Below are 17,796 nucleotides of genomic sequence, written 5' to 3' on the forward strand. Positions count from 1 at the left end.
CCGCCCATTCACTTCGGGACCCTATCCGCCCGGCCCCCTGCGAATGTTCCTATCACCGCGTCTCGCCAGCGGCCTAAGCCTGGGCCCCGCCTCCCTCCTGCCGTGAGACCACGCCTATCGCCCAACCCGGCTCACCGAAGCCCCGCCCACCTCCGTCCGGCGCTCTCGGCCCCGCCTACTTCCGAACACAGACCTTCAAGTACTCGACTTTCTCCGGAAAAACACGGACGCTCCCAGCCCCGCCTCCGGGCGGCCGCCAGACTCAGCCGGAGGCCCGCCTCCTCCTCGGAGCCGTCGCGTCCCGGGGGCCCGTGCTCGCGCCCCTCCTGGTTCCCAGCACTGAGCCCCGCCTCGCCGGGAGCTCGCGCTCGGAGGGCCGGGGTCGAGGTCCGGCCGCGGACGCGTGCTCGGGGCGCCGGCGGCCAGCTCCCTCAGAGCGCGGCGCTGGCCTGACGGGGGCCGCGCTCCGGACCGGCGGGGGCGCGCGGGCCGGGAGGCGGGGCCGGCGCGGGTGGACCGCGGGCCGGGACTGCTCAGCCGCCTGGCGCCCGGCGGGCGGTGCGGAGGTGGGCCGGGGGGCGCCCGGGACGCGGCGGGCCCTGGGGCGGGGCGGCGGGCCTGCCCGCGGCTCCGACGCCGACCCCACCGCCTGGCTGCGCGCCGCCCGAGGGGCCGGGGGCCCGCCTGCGCGTCGCAGGCAGGGGGCGCCTGGAGACCGAGGGGGCGCGCTCCGGAGGCCTGGGTTCTCCCAGGGGGAGAGGGGGGCCTACGGGTGGGATCCTCTGCTCCGAGGAGGAGGGGCCCGGCGGTCCGGGTTCTTATGTCTCAAAGGAGAGGCGCCCAGGGTAGCACTGCGCGGCCCTCGACGGCTGGGGACCGAGGAGCAGATTCCTGAACCCCCGGGGGAGGAGAGGCTGGGGTTCGCGGTTCCTGGGTTCTCACTGTGAACCCCTGCCCCTCCCCCAGACCATGTCGCCCGAAGAATGGACGTATCTAGTGGTTCTTCTTATCTCCATCCCCATCGGCTTCCTCTTTAAGAAAGCTGGTGAGTCAGGTTCCCTCCCCAGTGGAAAATAAGGAGGGGGCAGCGGGGGGGGGGACCCCTGGAAGGTTCCAGGCTTATGCTGTCTCTTCTCTCTGCAGGACCTGGGCTGAAGAGATGGGGGGCAGCAGCTGTGGGCCTGGGGCTCACCTTGTTCACCTGCGGCCCCCACACTCTGCACTCTCTGATCACTGTCCTTGGGACCTGGGCCCTCATTCAGGCCCAGCCCTGGTGAGGACGGGGCCGGGGGAGCATGGAGGGGGAGAGGTAGCCACCTGTGTCTTCTTTGAGTCATCCTCGGTTTCTGCCTCACTTGCTCTGTGGACATCTCTTGTTTGGGTCGTTTGTCTGTTTTTTCCTCTCCTGCCTTTCTGGGTCTTGTTCCTGCGTGTTTGCCTGGCTCCTCTACGTCCACGTGATGGATTCAGGAGGCAGGAGACCATTACTTGTCTGCCGAGCCTGCCACCATCCATCTCATATCCCCTCTCCTGTCCTCCCTCTCTCCCCCTTCCTCCCAGTAAAAAGCAAATGGAAGGGTGTTCGCCCGAAGCTCCCTTAACCTCTTCTCGTTTTCTCTTCTCTGTAACTGCGCTTTCGCACATGGCTGTGCCTCTTCTCCCGCTGTGTCAGTCTTGCTCATTCTGCCCCCACACCGGCCCCCCATTTTCTGTCTCTGAAGGTGGGGAGGTGGGGGAGGACTTGTAGCTAGAATCTGGGGCAGGGGAGGGCAGATCTGGGAGCCCAGCACCACCGCCTCCTACCTCTGCCCCAGCTCCTGCCACGCCCTGGCCCTAGCCTGGACCTTCTCCTACCTCCTGTTCTTCCGAGCGCTCAGCCTGCTGGGCCTGCCCACTCCCACGCCCTTCACCAATGCCGTCCAGCTGCTGCTGACACTGAAGGTCAGACTACCCTCCACCCTCCCCTGTGCCAGTTAACCCCCCAACATCACCTCCTCCTCCCCGCCACTCCTGTGAGGGACAGGGAAGGTGGGATTTTATCTCCCACACACCCGGGGGCAGGGCTTCACCTCAGCTCTTCCCTGGGGTAAAAAGATATCTTGAATAATGCATGCGTGGGTGCCGAGGCTGAGCCAAGTGCTCTCACCTACGTGCCTTCCTGGCGTCTGTGGGGCAAGTCATGTTGCAAAAGAGGAAGGCCAGCTCTGGGAAGAAGACACTTATCCAAGGACGCAAAACCAGGACACCCAGGTCTGGCTCTAAATCATCTGGGAAGATGGGTGAAAAGAGATTCCCAGGCCCCATCCCAGACCAAGAAGTCGTGAGTTCCCATGGTGCCCTGGGCTCCAGCGACAGACAGAGCAGTGAGCAGAACAGTCATGCCCGCTAGCCAGCTGGATCTCCTCAGGATGGGGGTGCAGGACAGGCAGGCAATGCTTAGCTAGAAGAGTTGGAGGAACGGCCTCTGGGGACACAAGGTCGGCCAGTCTGAGTCCCAACAGGAAGAGCCACATTTAGGGTAACTTGAGGAGTTATTACTTACAGCGGGGTGGGCAGGCCGTGGTAGAGACAGGGACAGTGCAAGAATCCTGGACCAGCAGCTGGGGTGAGGCCCCAGGGGAAGAGAGGAGGGACTGGCAGAAGAGCCCAGAAGGAGAAGGCTTGTGTAGAGGCACCTACCCTGAGATTTACCCAAGGTCATGCCAGCCCGAAGTGGTCTTACAAGGGAATAAAGCCCCAGCCCCCTGTCATGCCTTCCTCCATCTCCTCCTGGGGTTCTGGGTCGACTTAACAGGAGGGAGCTGGAAGACTCTGCAGGGCCGGCCTCGGGTCTGTGCGGAGAAGGGTAGAGAGCACACCTGGAGGGGCAGGCCAGGCATATCCAGCCCCGTGGTGGAGGCAAAACAAAAGGTTCAGGGCTAGAGCTCAAGAGAACGGAGGGAATAGATCTGGGGAGAAAGGAAGGTTTCCAGGCCTGAGCAATTCATTGGGTGGCAGTGCCATTGCCTGAGGGGAGAGTCTAGAAGCAGATCTGGTTTGGGGAGTGGATAATACCGGGTTCCACTGTGCGTGTGCCCAGTAGATATTTGAGCATCAGTAAGAGGCAACTTGATGGGTAGGTTTGGGGGAGAGAAGTCCCAGCCAGGGTAGAGTTTAGGAGTCATGAGGTGAAGGTGGGGGGTATTGAAAGGCCCAGACCACAGGAGAACACAGAGAAAGAAGACAGGCAGGCCCAGGAGTGATCCCCCAGGAATGCCTGCCATCCGTTGAGACACTAAGATGCCATTACTACTCCCAGGGCATAGAACTCAGCTCCTGGCTGCACCCCAGCACCCCTTGGCTGCCCAGGTGGGTAGCTTCAGGGAGATGGTGTAAGGCAGCCTGGAGTTTGACTTGTCCCCTGGCCACTCCCTTCCTCCCAGCTGGTGAGTCTGGCTAGTGAGGTACAGGACCTGCACCTGGCCCAGAGGAAGGAAATGGCCTTGGGCTTCAGCAAGGGGCCCAGCCTGGGACTGCTGCCTGACGTCCCCTCCCTGATGGAGACACTCAGCTACAGCTACTGCTACGTGGGAATCATGACAGGTGAGTGCGCCTGCTCCCGGCCTGCCTCTCCCTCCTTCCCCATCTCCATTCCAGCATCTGCTGCTCTGAGGGTGAGCTCCTATGTCTGACCCTCCCACCGGACCCCCGGGCTCCTCCAGGGGAGACACAGACTGTTCTCAGCCTGTGGTTCCTTGTAGCTTTTGGGGACCAAACAGGAGATAGAGGAGGAAAGTCTACACTGTAGAGTTTCAGAAAATATTTGTCACAAATGTCGACCTCCTACAAGGTTTTCTTTTTTATGACAACTTTCTTGAGCTATAATTGACATCTTTTCCCATTCATGACCACGTCCAGACCGCCAGTGTTAGTGCATTCATGAAGCTGTGCGACCGTCCCCACCCCGTAGTTGTAGAACAGTTCCGTCACCCCAGAAAGAAACACTGCACCCTTCGGCTGTCATCCCCCAAACCTCCCTCCAACCCCAGTCCCTGGGAACCCCAATGGACTTTCTATCCGTGTGGTTTTGCTTGTTGTAAACCTTGTAGAAAGCACACGCTGTGTGGCCTTGGTGACATGCCAGGCTGCTGACACCCTTCACTTCTGTTAACCCCCACTGCTCCCTCCCTAAGCCCGCCATCATCTTACCCGAAACAGTCTCCATTTTCCATCATTGTCCCTCTGCTGTCCCCTTCCCTCTCAGCGGCTGAGGGGTCCCTGGGAAGGTGACTGGTACTCCTCCCGTCCTGCGGGAACAGCTGGCGGGGTTTCCTAGTGCTGGGAACAAACCCGAGTCCTCCTGGGTTCTGTCTGCCTGTCTGATGCCACTGGTGTCCGAGCCTCCGTGCCCCTCCCCGTTGGGTCTTTGTCCCTCTGTAACTGCCCCCTGTCCTCCCCTCTGCCTCCTTGTCCTTTGTCTGTCGCGCCCACCCTGCCTCTGCCTCTCCTTCCCCTCCGGCCCCGGCCCTCGCCCCCTCCGACTCCAGCCCTGCCCTGGTCCGGGTCGCCCTGGGTCCAGGGCTGAGCGCCGCCGCCCCTCCCGCCGCAGGCCCGTTCTTCCGCTACCGCACGTACCTGGACTGGCTGGAGCAGCCGTTCCCGGGCGCCGTGCCCAGCCTGCGGCCCCTGCTGCGCCGCGCCTGGCCGGCGCCGCTCTTCGGGCTGCTCTTCCTGCTCTCCTCGCACCTCTTCCCGCTGGAGGCCGTGCGCGAGGACGCCTTCTACGCCCGCCCGCTGCCCGCCCGCCTCTTCTACATGATCCCCGTCTTCTTCGCCTTCCGCATGCGCTTCTACGTGGCCTGGATTGCGGCCGAGTGTGGCTGCATTGCCGCCGGCTTCGGGGCCTACCCCGTGGCCGCCAAAGCCCGGGCCGGGGGCGGCCCCACCCTCCAATGCCCACCCCCCAGCAGGTCAGGCGGCGGGAGGGAGGTGACCCGAGACCCGGCAGGCCCCACCACCACGGGCTGGCCCTGCCCCTAGCAGGGAGGATAGCGGGGGGCAGGGGGCAGGTCCACCACCTGTTGGCGCAGTGTCGCCCCTGGGCCACCTCAGCTCGCCTTCCCCTGTCCTAGGGAACAGCACTTCTGATACCTAGGGATTGTCCCTTGTTGCTAGCGCTTATCACCCCTTGAGATGGCAAATTGCTCTCTGTTGCTAGGAAGAGGAAGGTGGTATCCTAGCAACCATGTGCGGCCCCTCTGTTGCCATGGGAGTGTCACCCAAATAACCCGGGCTGTACCTGGTTGCTCAGGATGCCATCATTGGGCAGTGATGGGTTGCCCTGTGTTGGTAGGGAACCGTTTCCCTAGCAACTGGACCACCCCTGTTTGCTAGGGTTCCCAAGCAACCATGGTCCACTCCTTCCCCCCCCCGGAAGTGTTATTCTTTGCTGCTATAAAAATGGCACCAAATTACCCCTTTGCTGCTAGGAGCCAGCATTCCCCTCCCGTGGAATGTCATCACGTAGCCTGCAGTTGTCCTTTGTTCCTAAGAAAATGGCATCCCTGACTGTGCTGGCCTCTAGCAGAGGGGATACCATTCCTAGCAACCATAGGTCACCCACCTATCTTACTGAGGAAGCCCATACCCCTGGTAACGAAGGATTGACATTGTTGCTAGTAATGCTACCTCCCCTCCCCCCAACTCCTCACTGCTAGGTAAGTCACACCACTGCTAACTACAGGCTTTCTTGTTGCTAAGGAAGTGTTGCTAGGGAAATGGTGCCACTAGCAACCTGGAGTGGACTGCCTCTCTTCCTAGCAACCGCAGTCAGCCTCTGCCAGGGCTAGAGGGGCCCCTCGTCGATGTAAATTATGAAATACTCCTTGATAGGATGAGGCCGTCACCTAGTAGACACGAACTGCCATTCCACTGTGGGGAAGGTGGCACCCCCACACAAATTTATTTCCATTGCCCTTAGAACCATGGGTCGACCTCCAGTTGCTGGAGAGGGCATCCCCCAGAAAATGTCAGGCGGGAACCGAAGGCTTCTCTAACCCTGCTAGCCCCACTCCGAGTGGATGGCTGCCCTCCCATTATCAGAAGCCATCAGGCGTTCAGGTGGGCCAAGGATGCCCCCCTGCTGGGGGGGTTGACACCAGTAACCCAGGAACCACCATATTGCTGGGGGTAACACTTATTGAACAATCATAAGGACCAATAGCCAAAGGCTCTTTCCAAAACCTAAACATTTCAGATCTTGTTGCTAAGGAATGCCCTTTCCCTAGCAAAAGAGACCATCCAGGCCTAGAACATCTCCCTAGCAACCACAGACCACCTCATTGTTAAGGATGCTACTTCCATAGCAACCACAGTCTGACAACTCAGAGGGAACAGCACTTGGTGGCTTCTCTCAATACACTGAGCTTGGTTGCTGAGAAATGGCTTTTCCCTGGCATGGGAGACCAGTGAAGGGTCAGGTTGCTAAGGACTCCTAGCCTAGCAACCATATCCCTTCAAAGCTTTTTCTCAGGCCTCGTTGCCAAGAGAACCCCACTGTTGGTGAACTGTGTGCCCTACCACCACCTTTCCCTAAAAAGGCTCCCTCTGGGCTACCCTCCCCTGTTGCCCTAGCCAGCGATCCCCTCCTTAGCATTGGGGCTGGGACAGTAGTCGGCATCAGGAGGGGGCCTGGCTGAGTTGCATGTCTGTCCCCCACCCTCATCCTCCACCCCCCAGTCTGGAGGAGGCGGCTGCCCTGGAGTACGACTATGAGACCATCCGCAACATCGACTGCTACCGCACAGACTTCTGCATGCGGGTGCGGGAGGGCATGCGGTACTGGAACATGACGGTGCAGTGGTGGCTGGCGCAGTATGTCTACAAGAGTGCGCCCACCAGCTCCTACGTTCTCAGGTGAGCCTGCCAGCCCTAGACGGGACAGAACTACATCTCCCAGCAGCCCGCAGTGCAGCCTGAAGCTATCAGGCTGGGACTTTACTCCTGATGGTCATGAGAGTTGTAGTTTTCTGAATATCTTGTGCTTCTGCTGATTGCATTACTGTGGGTTGACTTATTTCCTGTCAGTTTCTACTTCTGTAAAGTCAGCGGACAGAAGCACTGCACTGAGTCCTCTGGGCTCAATAGCTAAACTTTCCAGAATCTCAGCCCCAGCAATTACTCAGAAACCTTGAGCAGTGAGTTCTGTTTCCTCTGATACATGGGGGTAACGCTGTTACCTGTTTCATAGGTTGATGTGAAGATTGAGCAGGTATTCAGATGAAGTCAGGATACCCAACAAAACTTCCTCATAATGAAGTCATTAGTGGTGGTGTAACCAAAAAACACAAAAAATATGCAGGTTCAGCTGCCTTTCACAACCAAAGCCAAACTTGTGAGGCAGGTGCTGGTGCAAAAGGAAGGAGGTTTATTCAGGTGTTGAGGGACCTTGGAGAATGGTGGACTCTCAAAGACCATCTCCCCTTCCTACTCAAGCACATGGTTATAGGGATAGGAAGGGAAGGACTTTTTTTTCTACCTAATTATCTTGTTAGCTTTTGGTGTGCTTCATTGGGCCCTGTACATTTATATTTCTAGCTTTTGGTATGCAGGGGTCCTGTCCATATTTCTAGCTTTTGACCACTGGGTGTAAGAACTTCCCCCTACACCATCTTGGCCAATGGGGGAGACTCCCCTGGTGCTCCTACTGACTGTCTGGGAACAGTGGGAGTTCTGGAGGTAGACTTACCTGGGTGAATGATCTGATTTATGAGGAGGGCTGGGGGCCAGGGTCCTGGGTCCTGATGCCCTCCCTTCCTCTCTCCTGCAGGAGCGCCTGGACCATGCTGCTGAGTGCCTACTGGCATGGCCTCCACCCTGGCTACTACCTAAGCTTCCTGACCATCCCGCTGTGCCTGGCAGCTGAGGGCCGGCTGGAGTCGGCACTGAGGTGGCGGCTGGGCCCAGGTGGCCAGCAGGCCTGGGACTGGGCACACTGGTTCCTGAAGATGCGGGCCTATGACTACATGTGTATGGGCTTCGTGCTGCTCTCCATGGGTGACACCCTCCGCTACTGGGCCTCCATCTACTTCTGCATCCACATCCTGGCCTTGGTGGCCCTGGGCCTCGGGCTGGCTTTGGGTGGGGGCAGCCACAGCCGGCGGAAGGCCACGTCTCAGGCTGACGGCCTTGCCCCGGAAAAGCTCCGGGAGGAGTAAGCTGCCGACTCTCCCTCGGTGCAGCTGCCAAGCTTTTGCCTGGGAATTCTGTGAACCAGGCTGCCACTCCTCTCCCAGAAAGAGTCCTTGCTGGGGCTTGGGGCCTGGGGCCTGGGGCCTGGAGAGGGTTCCCGCTTCTGCTCAGCACCCTGCCTGGCACAGAGCATAGCCCAAGCTCCCCCTGGCTCCCAAGGCCTTTCCTGCCTGTAAAACACAGACTCTGCCCAGACAAGGCTCCCTTGGTCCCTGCCGAGCTTTCAGGTTTTTAGAGAGCTGGATGCCCCTGAACAGCAGGGACCTTGGGGCAAAGTCCCCTTCTCCACCCCACAGTGGGGGAGGAGGCACAGGGTGTGGGGAGCCTGTTCCTGGTGGCTTTTTACTTTTTTGTCATCACACCAGTGTTTCAGGCCTGGGAGGGCACATAACCTTCCATTTCACAAAGGGGAAACTGAGGCACAAGTGAGCAGGCCTGGAGAGCACCGTCCCTGGAGCCACCTCAGGATCCCAGTGCCCCTGCTACCCTCCTGTCATCCTGTGGCCTAAGAGGGCGGCATCAGAATGTGTGACTCTCCCAATAAAGTGCTGCACACAGACTGTGTGGAGTGTCTGGGTGACAGACCAGAGTGGGGGGACTTGGGCCTCCAAACCCCCTGTGCCATGCTCGCCGGGGTTCCCAGGATCCTCACGGCACCTGTGGACCTCAGTTCCCAGCAGACCTTTGGGAGCAGCCGCCCCGACAGGTTATAGGAAGTGCTCGCTATTCCCTCCGGGCCACCTGGTGCCCAGGTGTGACCAGCCTCAGGCCCCGCCCTCCCCCAGAGCGGTGCCGCCCAGCCGGTCGCTAGACGCGGAAACAACTGCTCCTGGGGCCATGGAAGAGACCCCGGCGTGGGAGCCCGAGGGCTGGGGCTCCTCTGGGAGGTGGCCAGCGCCCCGGGGGGCCCGAGCAGGTGGGGCCCTGGTGGGACCCCTGGGGCTGAGGGAAGTCCGGGTGGAGGCGGCGAATGGAGGCCTGGACGCCTGGGTCGGAGGGCAGGGGGGAGGGGTTTCGGTTTCTTGGGGACAAGGGAACCGGAGGCTGGGCATCCAGGGTCCTGGGAGGAGCCCGGGGTAGGGTCTGGGACGCCGGTATCTGAACAGTGGCAGGGGCCAGGGTCCCAAACTCCTGCAGGAAAGGGACAAGGGAGTTGGAGAGCGGGGCCCTGGGCCCTGGGGCAGGGGGGGGCCGGGAAGGTGCGCGCCGGGGGGAGGGGGGTTGGGCCTGGACTCCGGGTTCCCCAGCGCCCCCTGCCGCAGGCCCGTCGCTGTCCTCGGTTCTGAATGAGCTGCCCAGCGCCGCTACCCTCCGCTACCGAGGCCCTGGGGTGCTGCCCTGGGGGGCTCTGGAGGAGGAAGCGGATGGCGAGGGGAGCACCCAGGCCTTCGAGGGAGCCGCCCCGGAGCTGCAGGAGCCGCTGCCTCCCCGGGAGCTGCCCTGGCCCATGCAGGCGCGGCGGGCGCGCAGGTGAGGCGCCTCCCCCTGGGCCTCCCCTCCCTGCCCTCGGCCCCCCCTCCCTGCCCCCAGGGCCGCCTCTGTGCCCGTCCCTGCTTCTCTGACGCCAAGGAGCCCTGTCTCCCTGGGGCTCGGGGCTCCCTTTCGTCTCCCGGCTCTCCGCTCCGCTTTAGGCCCCCCTCTGCGTCCTGTCTCTCCAGCCCTTCCTCTCCTCCCCCCTCTACAGCAGGGGCCCGACGGCAGGCCTTGTAAGACCCCCAAGCCTCTGGTCTGGCCCTGCCGAGGCAACTGCAGGCGGGACTCGAAATTCAATAAATCTAGGAGCTTTTTCATAGCTAATTTTTAAGTTAATAATTTTCTATGGCCCGCAAATGATGTTATAAATATCCAAGTGGCCCTTGGCAGAAAAAAGGTCCCCCACTCCTGCTCTACAGACTTCCTGCGAGGCAACTCCCCGACGCTAGCTGGGTGCCCTACAGTTCAGCTCACTTCCGACACCAGCTGCCTGGAGACAGTGTCAGGCCTCACAGGTTGAACACTCAGTCCCACAAAACTGCCCCCACTTCAGGCACGAGTGACAAGTCCAGGGCCTCACCTGAGCTTCTTACCGACCGGTATGGATCGGAGATTGCCACAACCCCCTCCTTGGGTTTAATTTGCTACAGCGGCTCACAGATCTCAGACAAGTGTTACTACTAGATCACTGGTTATTGTAAAAGGATATAACCAGACGGAAGAGATGCCCAGGGCACGGCATGGGGAAAGGGTGTGGGGCCCCCATGCCCTCAGAGGTCACCACTCTCCCTAGTCCCCACGTGCTCACCAACCCAGAAGCTCTCTGAACCCTCCTTTGGGGTTTTTATGGAGGCTTCACACAGAGACACAACTGAGCAAAAAGCATTGGCCATTGTGATTGAGTCAACCTGCTGCCCCTCTTCCCTCCCAGGATGGGGGTGGGGGAGTCACATTCCAGCCATCTCATCCCAGGACTGGCTCCCCCGGCAACCAGACCCCACCCTTACATGCTTTCCAAAAGTCACCTGAGTAACACGAGGCGCCTTAATCGCTCTCAACACTGAGGAAATTCCAAGGATTTTGGAGCTCTGTGCCAGCAACAGGGACCAAGACCAAATATATATTTATCATTAGAAATCACAATATCACACCTTCCTTTCTTTTTTCTGTTCCTTTTACAATTAATTTTTAGAGAGAGAGAGAGAGAGAAACATCGATGGGCTGCGTCCTGCACATGCCCTACTGGGGATGAAGCCCGCAACCAGGGCTTGTGCCCTGACCAGGAATGAAACCAGGACCTCTCGGTGCAGGGGATTATGCCCAACCAACTGAGCCCCGCTGGCCAAGGCATTCCCTGTGCCTTTCCCCCCCATGTTTACTTTATGATGATATTTGCCTGCAGAAAAGTGCAGGAAACATGATGGACGCACTCAATCAAAGAGTCTTCCTATAGTGAGAGCCCAGGTGAACTCCGCCTGCGGAGAGAGACACTGCAGTCCCCCTGAAGTACCCCGAGTGCCTCTCCCCTGTCACCCCACCCTCTCCTTCCCAGAGGTGATCGCTCCTGGCTCTTCAGAGCTGGCCCACCTGGGTCTGCGTCCTTGAAGGGCAGGGTTCCCCTGCACTTTCTCTGGGACCCCTGTAAATAGAACCCCAAAGTCTCGGTTTTCTGCCCAGCTGCCTGTGTTTAGCATCACAGGTTTCTTTAGAGTGTCTGTGTTAGGAGCCCACCACAGTGTACTGTAGGGGCATTTCTGCATCTGGGTGGTTTCCATTTGGGGCAACTAGGCCTTCCATTTTCTGCCCCTGACCCTGTTTCCTCCCAGGCAGAGCCACGCCAGGGACCAAATGGCTCAGGGTTCAAGTTCCCGGGTGGCCAACTGGGCCCTGCTGCTTCGGAGGTCCAAGGAGAAGATGCGAGAAGGCCTACACACCTTGGAGCCCTGGGCGTGGGTGCTGAAGAAGATCGGGGGTGCGGAGGGGCTGGGGTTGGGGTCTTGGGGTGGGCCAGACACCAGGGTGTGAGGGAGGAGGGGCTGGGGGCCTGGACTCCTGGGTGTGAGGGAGGAGGGGCTGGGGCCTGGACTCCTGGGTGTGAGGGAGGAAGGGCCCGGATCCAGACTCAGCAAGGACACAGGGCCTGTCTGCCACCCCCTGCAGGCCAGTTTGGAGCAGGCACCAAGTCCTACTTCTTGCTGCTGCGCTTCCTGCTGTTTCTCAACGTGTTGGCCTCAGTGCTAAAGGCCTGCATGACGCTGCTGCCCACCTGGCTGGACGGGGGTCCCATGGATCCCCCTGACCCTGGCCCTTCCTCGCCCTGCGGCTCCTATGACCCCCGCCCCCAGGGCCTGATTACCTTCCCCTCCCAGCTCTTCAACCTGCTCTCTGGAGAGGTGAGTGGCCAGGCCCCCCTCTGGGAGACGCTCTCTGAGGCGCCAGACCTCAGGCTCTGATTGCCCAGCTCCCCGATCTCCGCCCACCAGCCCCAGGGTGACCCCTGCTGCACCCTTCCCTCCTCAGGGCTTTTTAGAATGGTCCCCTCTCTTCTATGGGTTCTACCCGCCACGCTGGCGCCTGGCCGTCACCTACCTGTGCTCCACCTTCACCATCGGCCTCCTGTTCCTGCTGCTCATCCTGCGCCGGTCAGTGACATGACACCTGCACACCCAGACCCCCCTTCCAGGAATCCCGAGCCTTGCTCTGTGATCCCTTTCTCTCTGAGTTGAAAGCCATGTTTAAAATGCTTTGTAAGTGCTCAGGGCCAGGGATAAAGATGGGAAGCCGCCCCTCCTGTGGCTAGTAGAGCAGGCATACTATTAACAAGGAAGCAAACTGGCTACAGCTTCTCGAAAAGGGAGAAGTGCCAAATAGGAAACAAATGGCGGTTGTTCATTCATTCGTTCATGCGGCAAGGATTTATTGAGCAGCTGCTATGTGCCGGGCATTGTTCTAAGCAGCTGGCAAGAGAGACAGTAGAACAAACAGTGCAAAGGCCCTCAGGTGGCAAGAGGTTTGGAGTGATCTAAAAAAAGAACGGCCAGGAGGGGAGGGAGGAGGGACAGGATTTGAGCTTGGAGAAGTAGGGTCCAGATCAGGTGGGCTCTGGCTGGCTATGCTATGAAGGAGCCTAGATGTCATGAACAGGCGAAGCAGGGGAATCCCATCTGATCTGCGTTAAAAAGAAGGTTCTGCCCGGCCGGTGTGACTCACAGGGTTGAGCGATGACCCCTACACCAAGAGGTCATGGGTTCGATTCCCCGTCAGGGCACATGACCAGATGTGGGCTCCATCTCCAGCAGGGGGCGTGCAGGAGGCAGCCGATGGATGTTTCTCTCTCATCGATGTTTCTATCTCTCCCTTCCCATCTCTGAAATAAATACATATTTTTAATATTTTTATTGATTTCAGAGAGAGGGAGAGATAGAGATATCAATGATGAGAGAGTCATGGATCAGCTGCCTCCGGCACGCCCCCTGCTGGGAATCGAACCCGCAACCTGGGCATGTGCCCTGACCAGGAATCAAACCTCCATCTCCTGGATCCTAGGTCGATGCTCAACCGCTGAGCCACGCCAGCCCGGCTAAAAACATATTTTTTGAGACTTTTTTAAAAAGCAGGTTGTACTGGCTCAGGAACAGAGGCTGGCTCCTGAGGCGCAGGGGGGAGGAAGGAGCCCAGGTAGACGCCCTCTGTAGTTGTCCTCTTGGGCGATGGCGGGGCTCGCCCCAGGGCGCCGAAGGTGGAGATGGAGTCCCTCCGCCCAGCTTTCTGTCCCTTTCCTTTTCTCTGCTCTTGTCCCACTTCCCCAGGTCTTCGCCCCTCTCTCCAGCCTCTTGACATGCAGCCCCCACTTCTCTGAGCCCCCCCTTCTCGGGGTGACTGAGCCTCCCTCTGAGTCTCTGGCAGCCTTTCTAGAGCTTTCCTCCTTCGTCGAGCCTTTTCCTCTGCACCTCTGGCCCTCTGGGGCCTAGACCCCGTACATCTCTGCTCCCGGGGTCTCTGTCCCTCTCACCCTGCGCCTGTCCCCTGGGTCTCTGTATCTCTGCAGGGTGTCCCATCCCCTCTGGGTCTCCCTAGGAGTCTCTCGGTGGCTCTAAGGACTCTGCCTTTCTCCACCAGGTGGCAGCTCGCCAAATGCCCAAGACTTAGGGTGTATTTTCCCTGTTAGTCACCCCGCCCCCCGCCCCCGCTCTGACTGTCCTGCCGCACCCCGTCTCCTGGGTCGCCCCTCTTTTAGCTCGGTGTCCGGGCTGAAGCAGACGCTGTTGGCCGAGGCCGGAGTCCTGACCAGCTACAGCCACCGCGTGTTCTCCGCCTGGGACTTTGGTCTCCGCGGGGAGGCCCACGTGCGGCTGCGCCAGCGCCTCATCCGCTTTGAGCTGCAGGTGCGCCCGGGGGCGGGGCCCAAGCCGGGGCGGGGCCGGGAGGGTGGAGCGGGACGGGCGGGGCCTAGGCCTCGGGGCTTCCGGGGAGATGCTGGGGGCACCTTTCTCTTAAGGGAGCAGGCTTTGGGGGATGTTTGGGCTGGGAGGAGGTCGAAGGTCAGGCCTGAGGTCAAAGGATGCGGGGCGTGGGGGGAGAAAGCTAGCATTAGGAAAGGGGCGGGGCCTCTATGAAGCTCCCGGGTTCAAAGCTGAGAAGGGTGTGGCCAGAAAGGACTTGAAAAAGTTCACCGGGAATTGGTACCAGGGCCGAGTACAGGGTGTGGCCTCGGAGGGGCGGGGCCTGGGGCGGGGTCGGGGCGGGTGCCGCTCGGCCCGCCGGTGGTCGCGCTTCCGATGCTGGGTGGGGCCTGGAAGGGCGGCGCCAGGAGACCTAAATTGTCACCTGGAGGGCCCTGGAGAGGCTGAGACAAAGATGATCGGAGTCCCTAGAAGGGTGTTGCTACATCCTTTGCAGTTGAGCCGGGGCTCTGGGCCTGGGGAAATGGCACCCAAGGGGACTCGTCTCCCCGACTCAGGTGGAGCTGGAGGAAGCGGATGTGCGGCGCCGGGCTGCGGTGCGGACCCTGGGCCAGCAGGTCAGGGTGTGGTCGGTGCGGGCGCTGCTCAACCTGCTGGTGGCCGCGCTCCTGGGGGCCGCCTTCTACGGCATCTACTGGGCTACAGGGACCACGAGGAAGCTGCAGGTGCGGAGGGGCTGGGGCAGGAGGGCGGGGGCCCTGGAACCTACATTTCCAAGGGCGGAGGGGTCTGAGGTCTATGACTCCTGGGATCTTAGAGGCGGGATGGTGGGGTTATGTCTGGCCCCCCGACCTCAGGGTGTGGGAGGAAGAGGCGGGGCAGTCTCCTCCAGCGTGGCTCCTCCAGGACCCCACAGCCGCTGCTCTCGGCCCCTTCCCTCCCAGGACTTGCCCCTTGTCAAGGAGACGGCGCTGCTAAAGCTCGGGGTGGATTACCTCCCCTCCATCTTCATCTCCGGGGTCAACTTGGTGCTGCCGCCCGTGTTCAAGCTCCTCGCCCCGCTAGAGGGCTTCACCAGGAGCCACCAGATCGTTTTGATCCTGCTCAGGTTCCAGCCTTCCTTCGGGGGGTGGGCTGGGGGTGACGGCGAGGCCGGTGGGCGGAGGTACGAGCAGAAAAGACGGGGGAACCCAAACGATATGGATGGGATCCAGTCAGGCCTGGATTCAGCCCCGGAGCCGCGTCACTGAGCCTCCGTTCCTTCATCTGTGAAATGGGGAGACCCGTGAGCGCGGTCCCGCGCGCAGGAGGGGCCTGGCACTGGGCCCGGCTGATGCCCTTTCTGTCCCTTGCCAGGACCATGTTCCTCCGCCTGGCCTCCCTGCTGGTCCTGCTCTCCTCTCTCTGGAGTCAGATCACTTGCAGGGACGAAGGCGCAGAGGCCGAGGCGTGCAAAGCCTGTGGCTACAACTACAAAAAACTGCCGGTGAGGAGAACGGGGGGCCCTCGTCCGGACTCCCGGCTTGGGGGGAAGGTGGAGCCAGGGTACTAGGACACCCTCGCCTGAGGAAGGGGTACGGGCGTTGGAAAAAACGGAAGACCCCCGGAGAAAGCGTCTCACCCTCTCAGACTCGGCTGCTTGGGCCCCCGGGCCCTGGGGGTCCCCCTCACCCCTCCTTCCTTCCCCAGTGCTGGGAGACTCGGCTGGGGCAGGAGATGTACAAACTCCTGCTTTTCGACCTGCTGGCGGAAGTGGCCGTCACGCTGCTGGTCCAGTTCCCCCGGAAGTGAGAGCCCCGCCCTCGCTGCCCCTTTGGTGACAAGCCCCGCCCACCGCCGTTCTTCCCCCAATTCGCCACGCCCCTTTCTAGCCCCGCCTCCGGTCGCTCCCTTCCGGCCCCTAGTCCCCAGGCCCCGCCCCCTGGACACACCCCTCCAGAACCCCGACAGCCCCGCCCCTGAGGCGGGCTCACTTCTGATTGGTGCGCGTAAGGGTGGAGGCGGGGAAATCCCTGGCGGGCTCGTCTCTGACTCTGCCCGGCCCCGCCCCCAGGTTGCTCTGTGGCCTCTGTCCCGGGGCGCTGGGTCGTTTGGGGACCCAGGAATTCCAGGTGCCCGACGAGGTGCTGGGGCTCATCTACGCGCAGACAGTGGTCTGGGTGGGGAGTTTTTTCTGCCCTCTGTTGCCCCTGCTCAACACAGTCAAATTCCTGCTGCTCTTCTATCTGAAAAAGGTGAGGGGTGGGGACGCCGGTCTGGAGTTGGAGGTACTGGGGGAGGGGACTGAGGGATGCGACTGGGTCCTAGGGTGGAGGAGACCACTGGATCCTGAGGGGGGAGGGGTGTGGAGGACTGACTCCTGGATGTGGGAGAAGGAGGAGTCTAGGGCATCCCAACTTTTAGGTCTGAGGGAAGAGGGGCCCCCCCCCGGGGGCTCCCGGATCCTGAGTGAGGAGGGATCAGGGGCCAGGACTCCTGGGTGAGGAAAACAGACTCCTGTGTCTCAGATTCCCTCCTTCCCTTGCCAGCTCACCCTCTTCTCCACCTGCTCCCCGGCCTCCCGTACCTTTCGGGCCTCCACGGCGAACTTCTTTTTCCCCATGGTCCTTCTCCTGGGTCTGGCCATCTCGGCCGTTCCTGTGCTTTATAGCATCTTCCTGTAAGTGCGAGAGGCACCTGCCTCTCTGTCCTTCCCTCCGCCCTCCTCCAGGATCCTGACTCTCGGCCATCCTCGAGCTCTTCTTGTCTCTGGCTTCAGGATCCCGCCTTCTAAGCTGTGTGGTCCATTCCGGGAGCAGCCGTCCATCTGGGCCCAGATCCCTGAGTCTATTTCCAGACTCCCTCAGATGGCCCAGAACTTTCTCTTCTTCCTGGGGACCCAAGCTTTTGCTGTGCCCCTTCTGCTGATCTCCAGGTGAGGGGGCCCAGACTCTTGGGTTTCAGTTTGAATGTGTGTGATCTGGGGGCCTCCGCTGCCCGTATCCAAGAGAGGAGGGGGCTGGGAGCCTAAACTCCTGAATCTGAAGACAGGAGAGGGCTGGCTGCCTAAACTCTTGCAGGGGGGGGGGGGGGGGGGGGGGGGCTGGGGCCCTAAACTCCTGGATCTGAAGAAAGGAGGGAGCTGTGGCCTGGACTCCTGGGTCCAGACCTCTGGTTTCTAATGACCCATACAATGAGGCTATTCTAAGAGCCTTTGGGGAGTGGCTTTTATTCCTGTACCCTCTAGCATCCTGATGGCGTATACCCTGGCCCTGGCTAACTCCTATGGACGCCTCATATCTGAGCTCAAACGGCAGATAGAGACGGTGAGCCAGGGAAGGGGTCCTGGGGAACATGGAAAATTACACGAGGGAAGGGAAGGTCTCTCTCACCTCTACCTCTCTTTGCCCTTTACCGCAGGAGGCGCAGAATAAAGTCTTCCTGGCACAGCGCGCTGTGGCCCTGAGCTCTGCCCGCGGGGCTCTTTGAGCTCCCTAGCCTGGCTCAGGGTGACGCCCCACTCTCAAACCCAGATCCGCCCCAAACCCTTTGTAAGCCATGGGCCACGTCATCCGTAAAATGGGAGGACTGGAGAAGACTGTACTTCCTTCCAGCCTGCGATTCTGAGATTTCCAGGGCCCCGGACCCCCTGACTGTCCAGTGAACCTCATTCTTGTATCAATAAACACGGCGCAGTCCTCTGAGCGCTTTT

The 17,796-nt window shown here is 60.5% G+C and overlaps 2 protein-coding genes and 1 long non-coding RNA gene across 3 annotated transcripts; 2 read left to right on the forward strand and 1 right to left on the reverse strand.

Annotated features, from left to right (window-relative positions):
• Positions 1-212: 212 nt before the first annotated feature.
• Positions 213-8,788, forward strand: MBOAT7 (membrane bound acylglycerophosphatidylinositol O-acyltransferase MBOAT7). The gene is made up of 8 exons (XM_081120008.1): positions 213-566; positions 967-1,045; positions 1,144-1,273; positions 1,815-1,941; positions 3,423-3,582; positions 4,589-4,949; positions 6,718-6,894; positions 7,808-8,788. Exons 2-8 carry the CDS (start codon positions 970-972, stop codon positions 8,193-8,195), a joined length of 1,419 nt encoding a protein of 472 aa, XP_080976134.1. The 5' UTR covers positions 213-566; positions 967-969; the 3' UTR covers positions 8,196-8,788.
• Positions 8,789-9,018: 230 nt separating this feature from the next.
• TMC4 (transmembrane channel like 4) lies at positions 9,019-17,788 on the forward strand. The gene is made up of 15 exons (XM_081119619.1): positions 9,019-9,145; positions 9,492-9,699; positions 11,529-11,674; positions 11,863-12,095; positions 12,223-12,344; positions 13,940-14,087; positions 14,663-14,830; positions 15,050-15,213; positions 15,462-15,591; positions 15,795-15,892; positions 16,159-16,339; positions 16,634-16,764; positions 16,864-17,019; positions 17,332-17,410; positions 17,505-17,788. Exons 1-15 carry the CDS (start codon positions 9,067-9,069, stop codon positions 17,571-17,573), a joined length of 2,112 nt encoding a protein of 703 aa, XP_080975745.1. The 5' UTR covers positions 9,019-9,066; the 3' UTR covers positions 17,574-17,788.
• Positions 14,718-15,882, reverse strand: LOC308548305. The gene is made up of 3 exons (XR_013997594.1): positions 15,727-15,882; positions 15,101-15,371; positions 14,718-14,804 (listed from the first exon to the last, which is right to left on the reverse strand). It is a non-coding gene; the product is annotated as an uncharacterized lncRNA (long non-coding RNA).
• Positions 17,789-17,796: the final 8 nt, after the last annotated feature.

This window comes from Miniopterus schreibersii, assembly GCF_964146895.1.
Source record: "Miniopterus schreibersii genome assembly, chromosome: 18".
In the NCBI taxonomy this organism is placed as follows: Eukaryota; Metazoa; Chordata; class Mammalia; order Chiroptera; family Miniopteridae; genus Miniopterus; species Miniopterus schreibersii.

Coding starts and splice junctions, on each gene's coding strand:
- MBOAT7 (XM_081120008.1), top strand. CDS start 970: ATGTCGCCCGAAGAATGGACGTATCTAGTGGTTCTTCTTATCTCCATC. Junction 1,046..1,143: donor CTTCCTCTTTAAGAAAGCTG/GTGAGTCAGGTT, acceptor TTCTCTCTGCAG/GACCTGGGCTGAAGAGATGG. Junction 1,942..3,422: donor AGCTGCTGCTGACACTGAAG/GTCAGACTACCC, acceptor CCTTCCTCCCAG/CTGGTGAGTCTGGCTAGTGA.
- TMC4 (XM_081119619.1), top strand. CDS start 9,067: ATGGAAGAGACCCCGGCGTGGGAGCCCGAGGGCTGGGGCTCCTCTGGG. Junction 16,765..16,863: donor GTGCTTTATAGCATCTTCCT/GTAAGTGCGAGA, acceptor CTCTGGCTTCAG/GATCCCGCCTTCTAAGCTGT. Junction 17,020..17,331: donor CCCCTTCTGCTGATCTCCAG/GTGAGGGGGCCC, acceptor TGTACCCTCTAG/CATCCTGATGGCGTATACCC.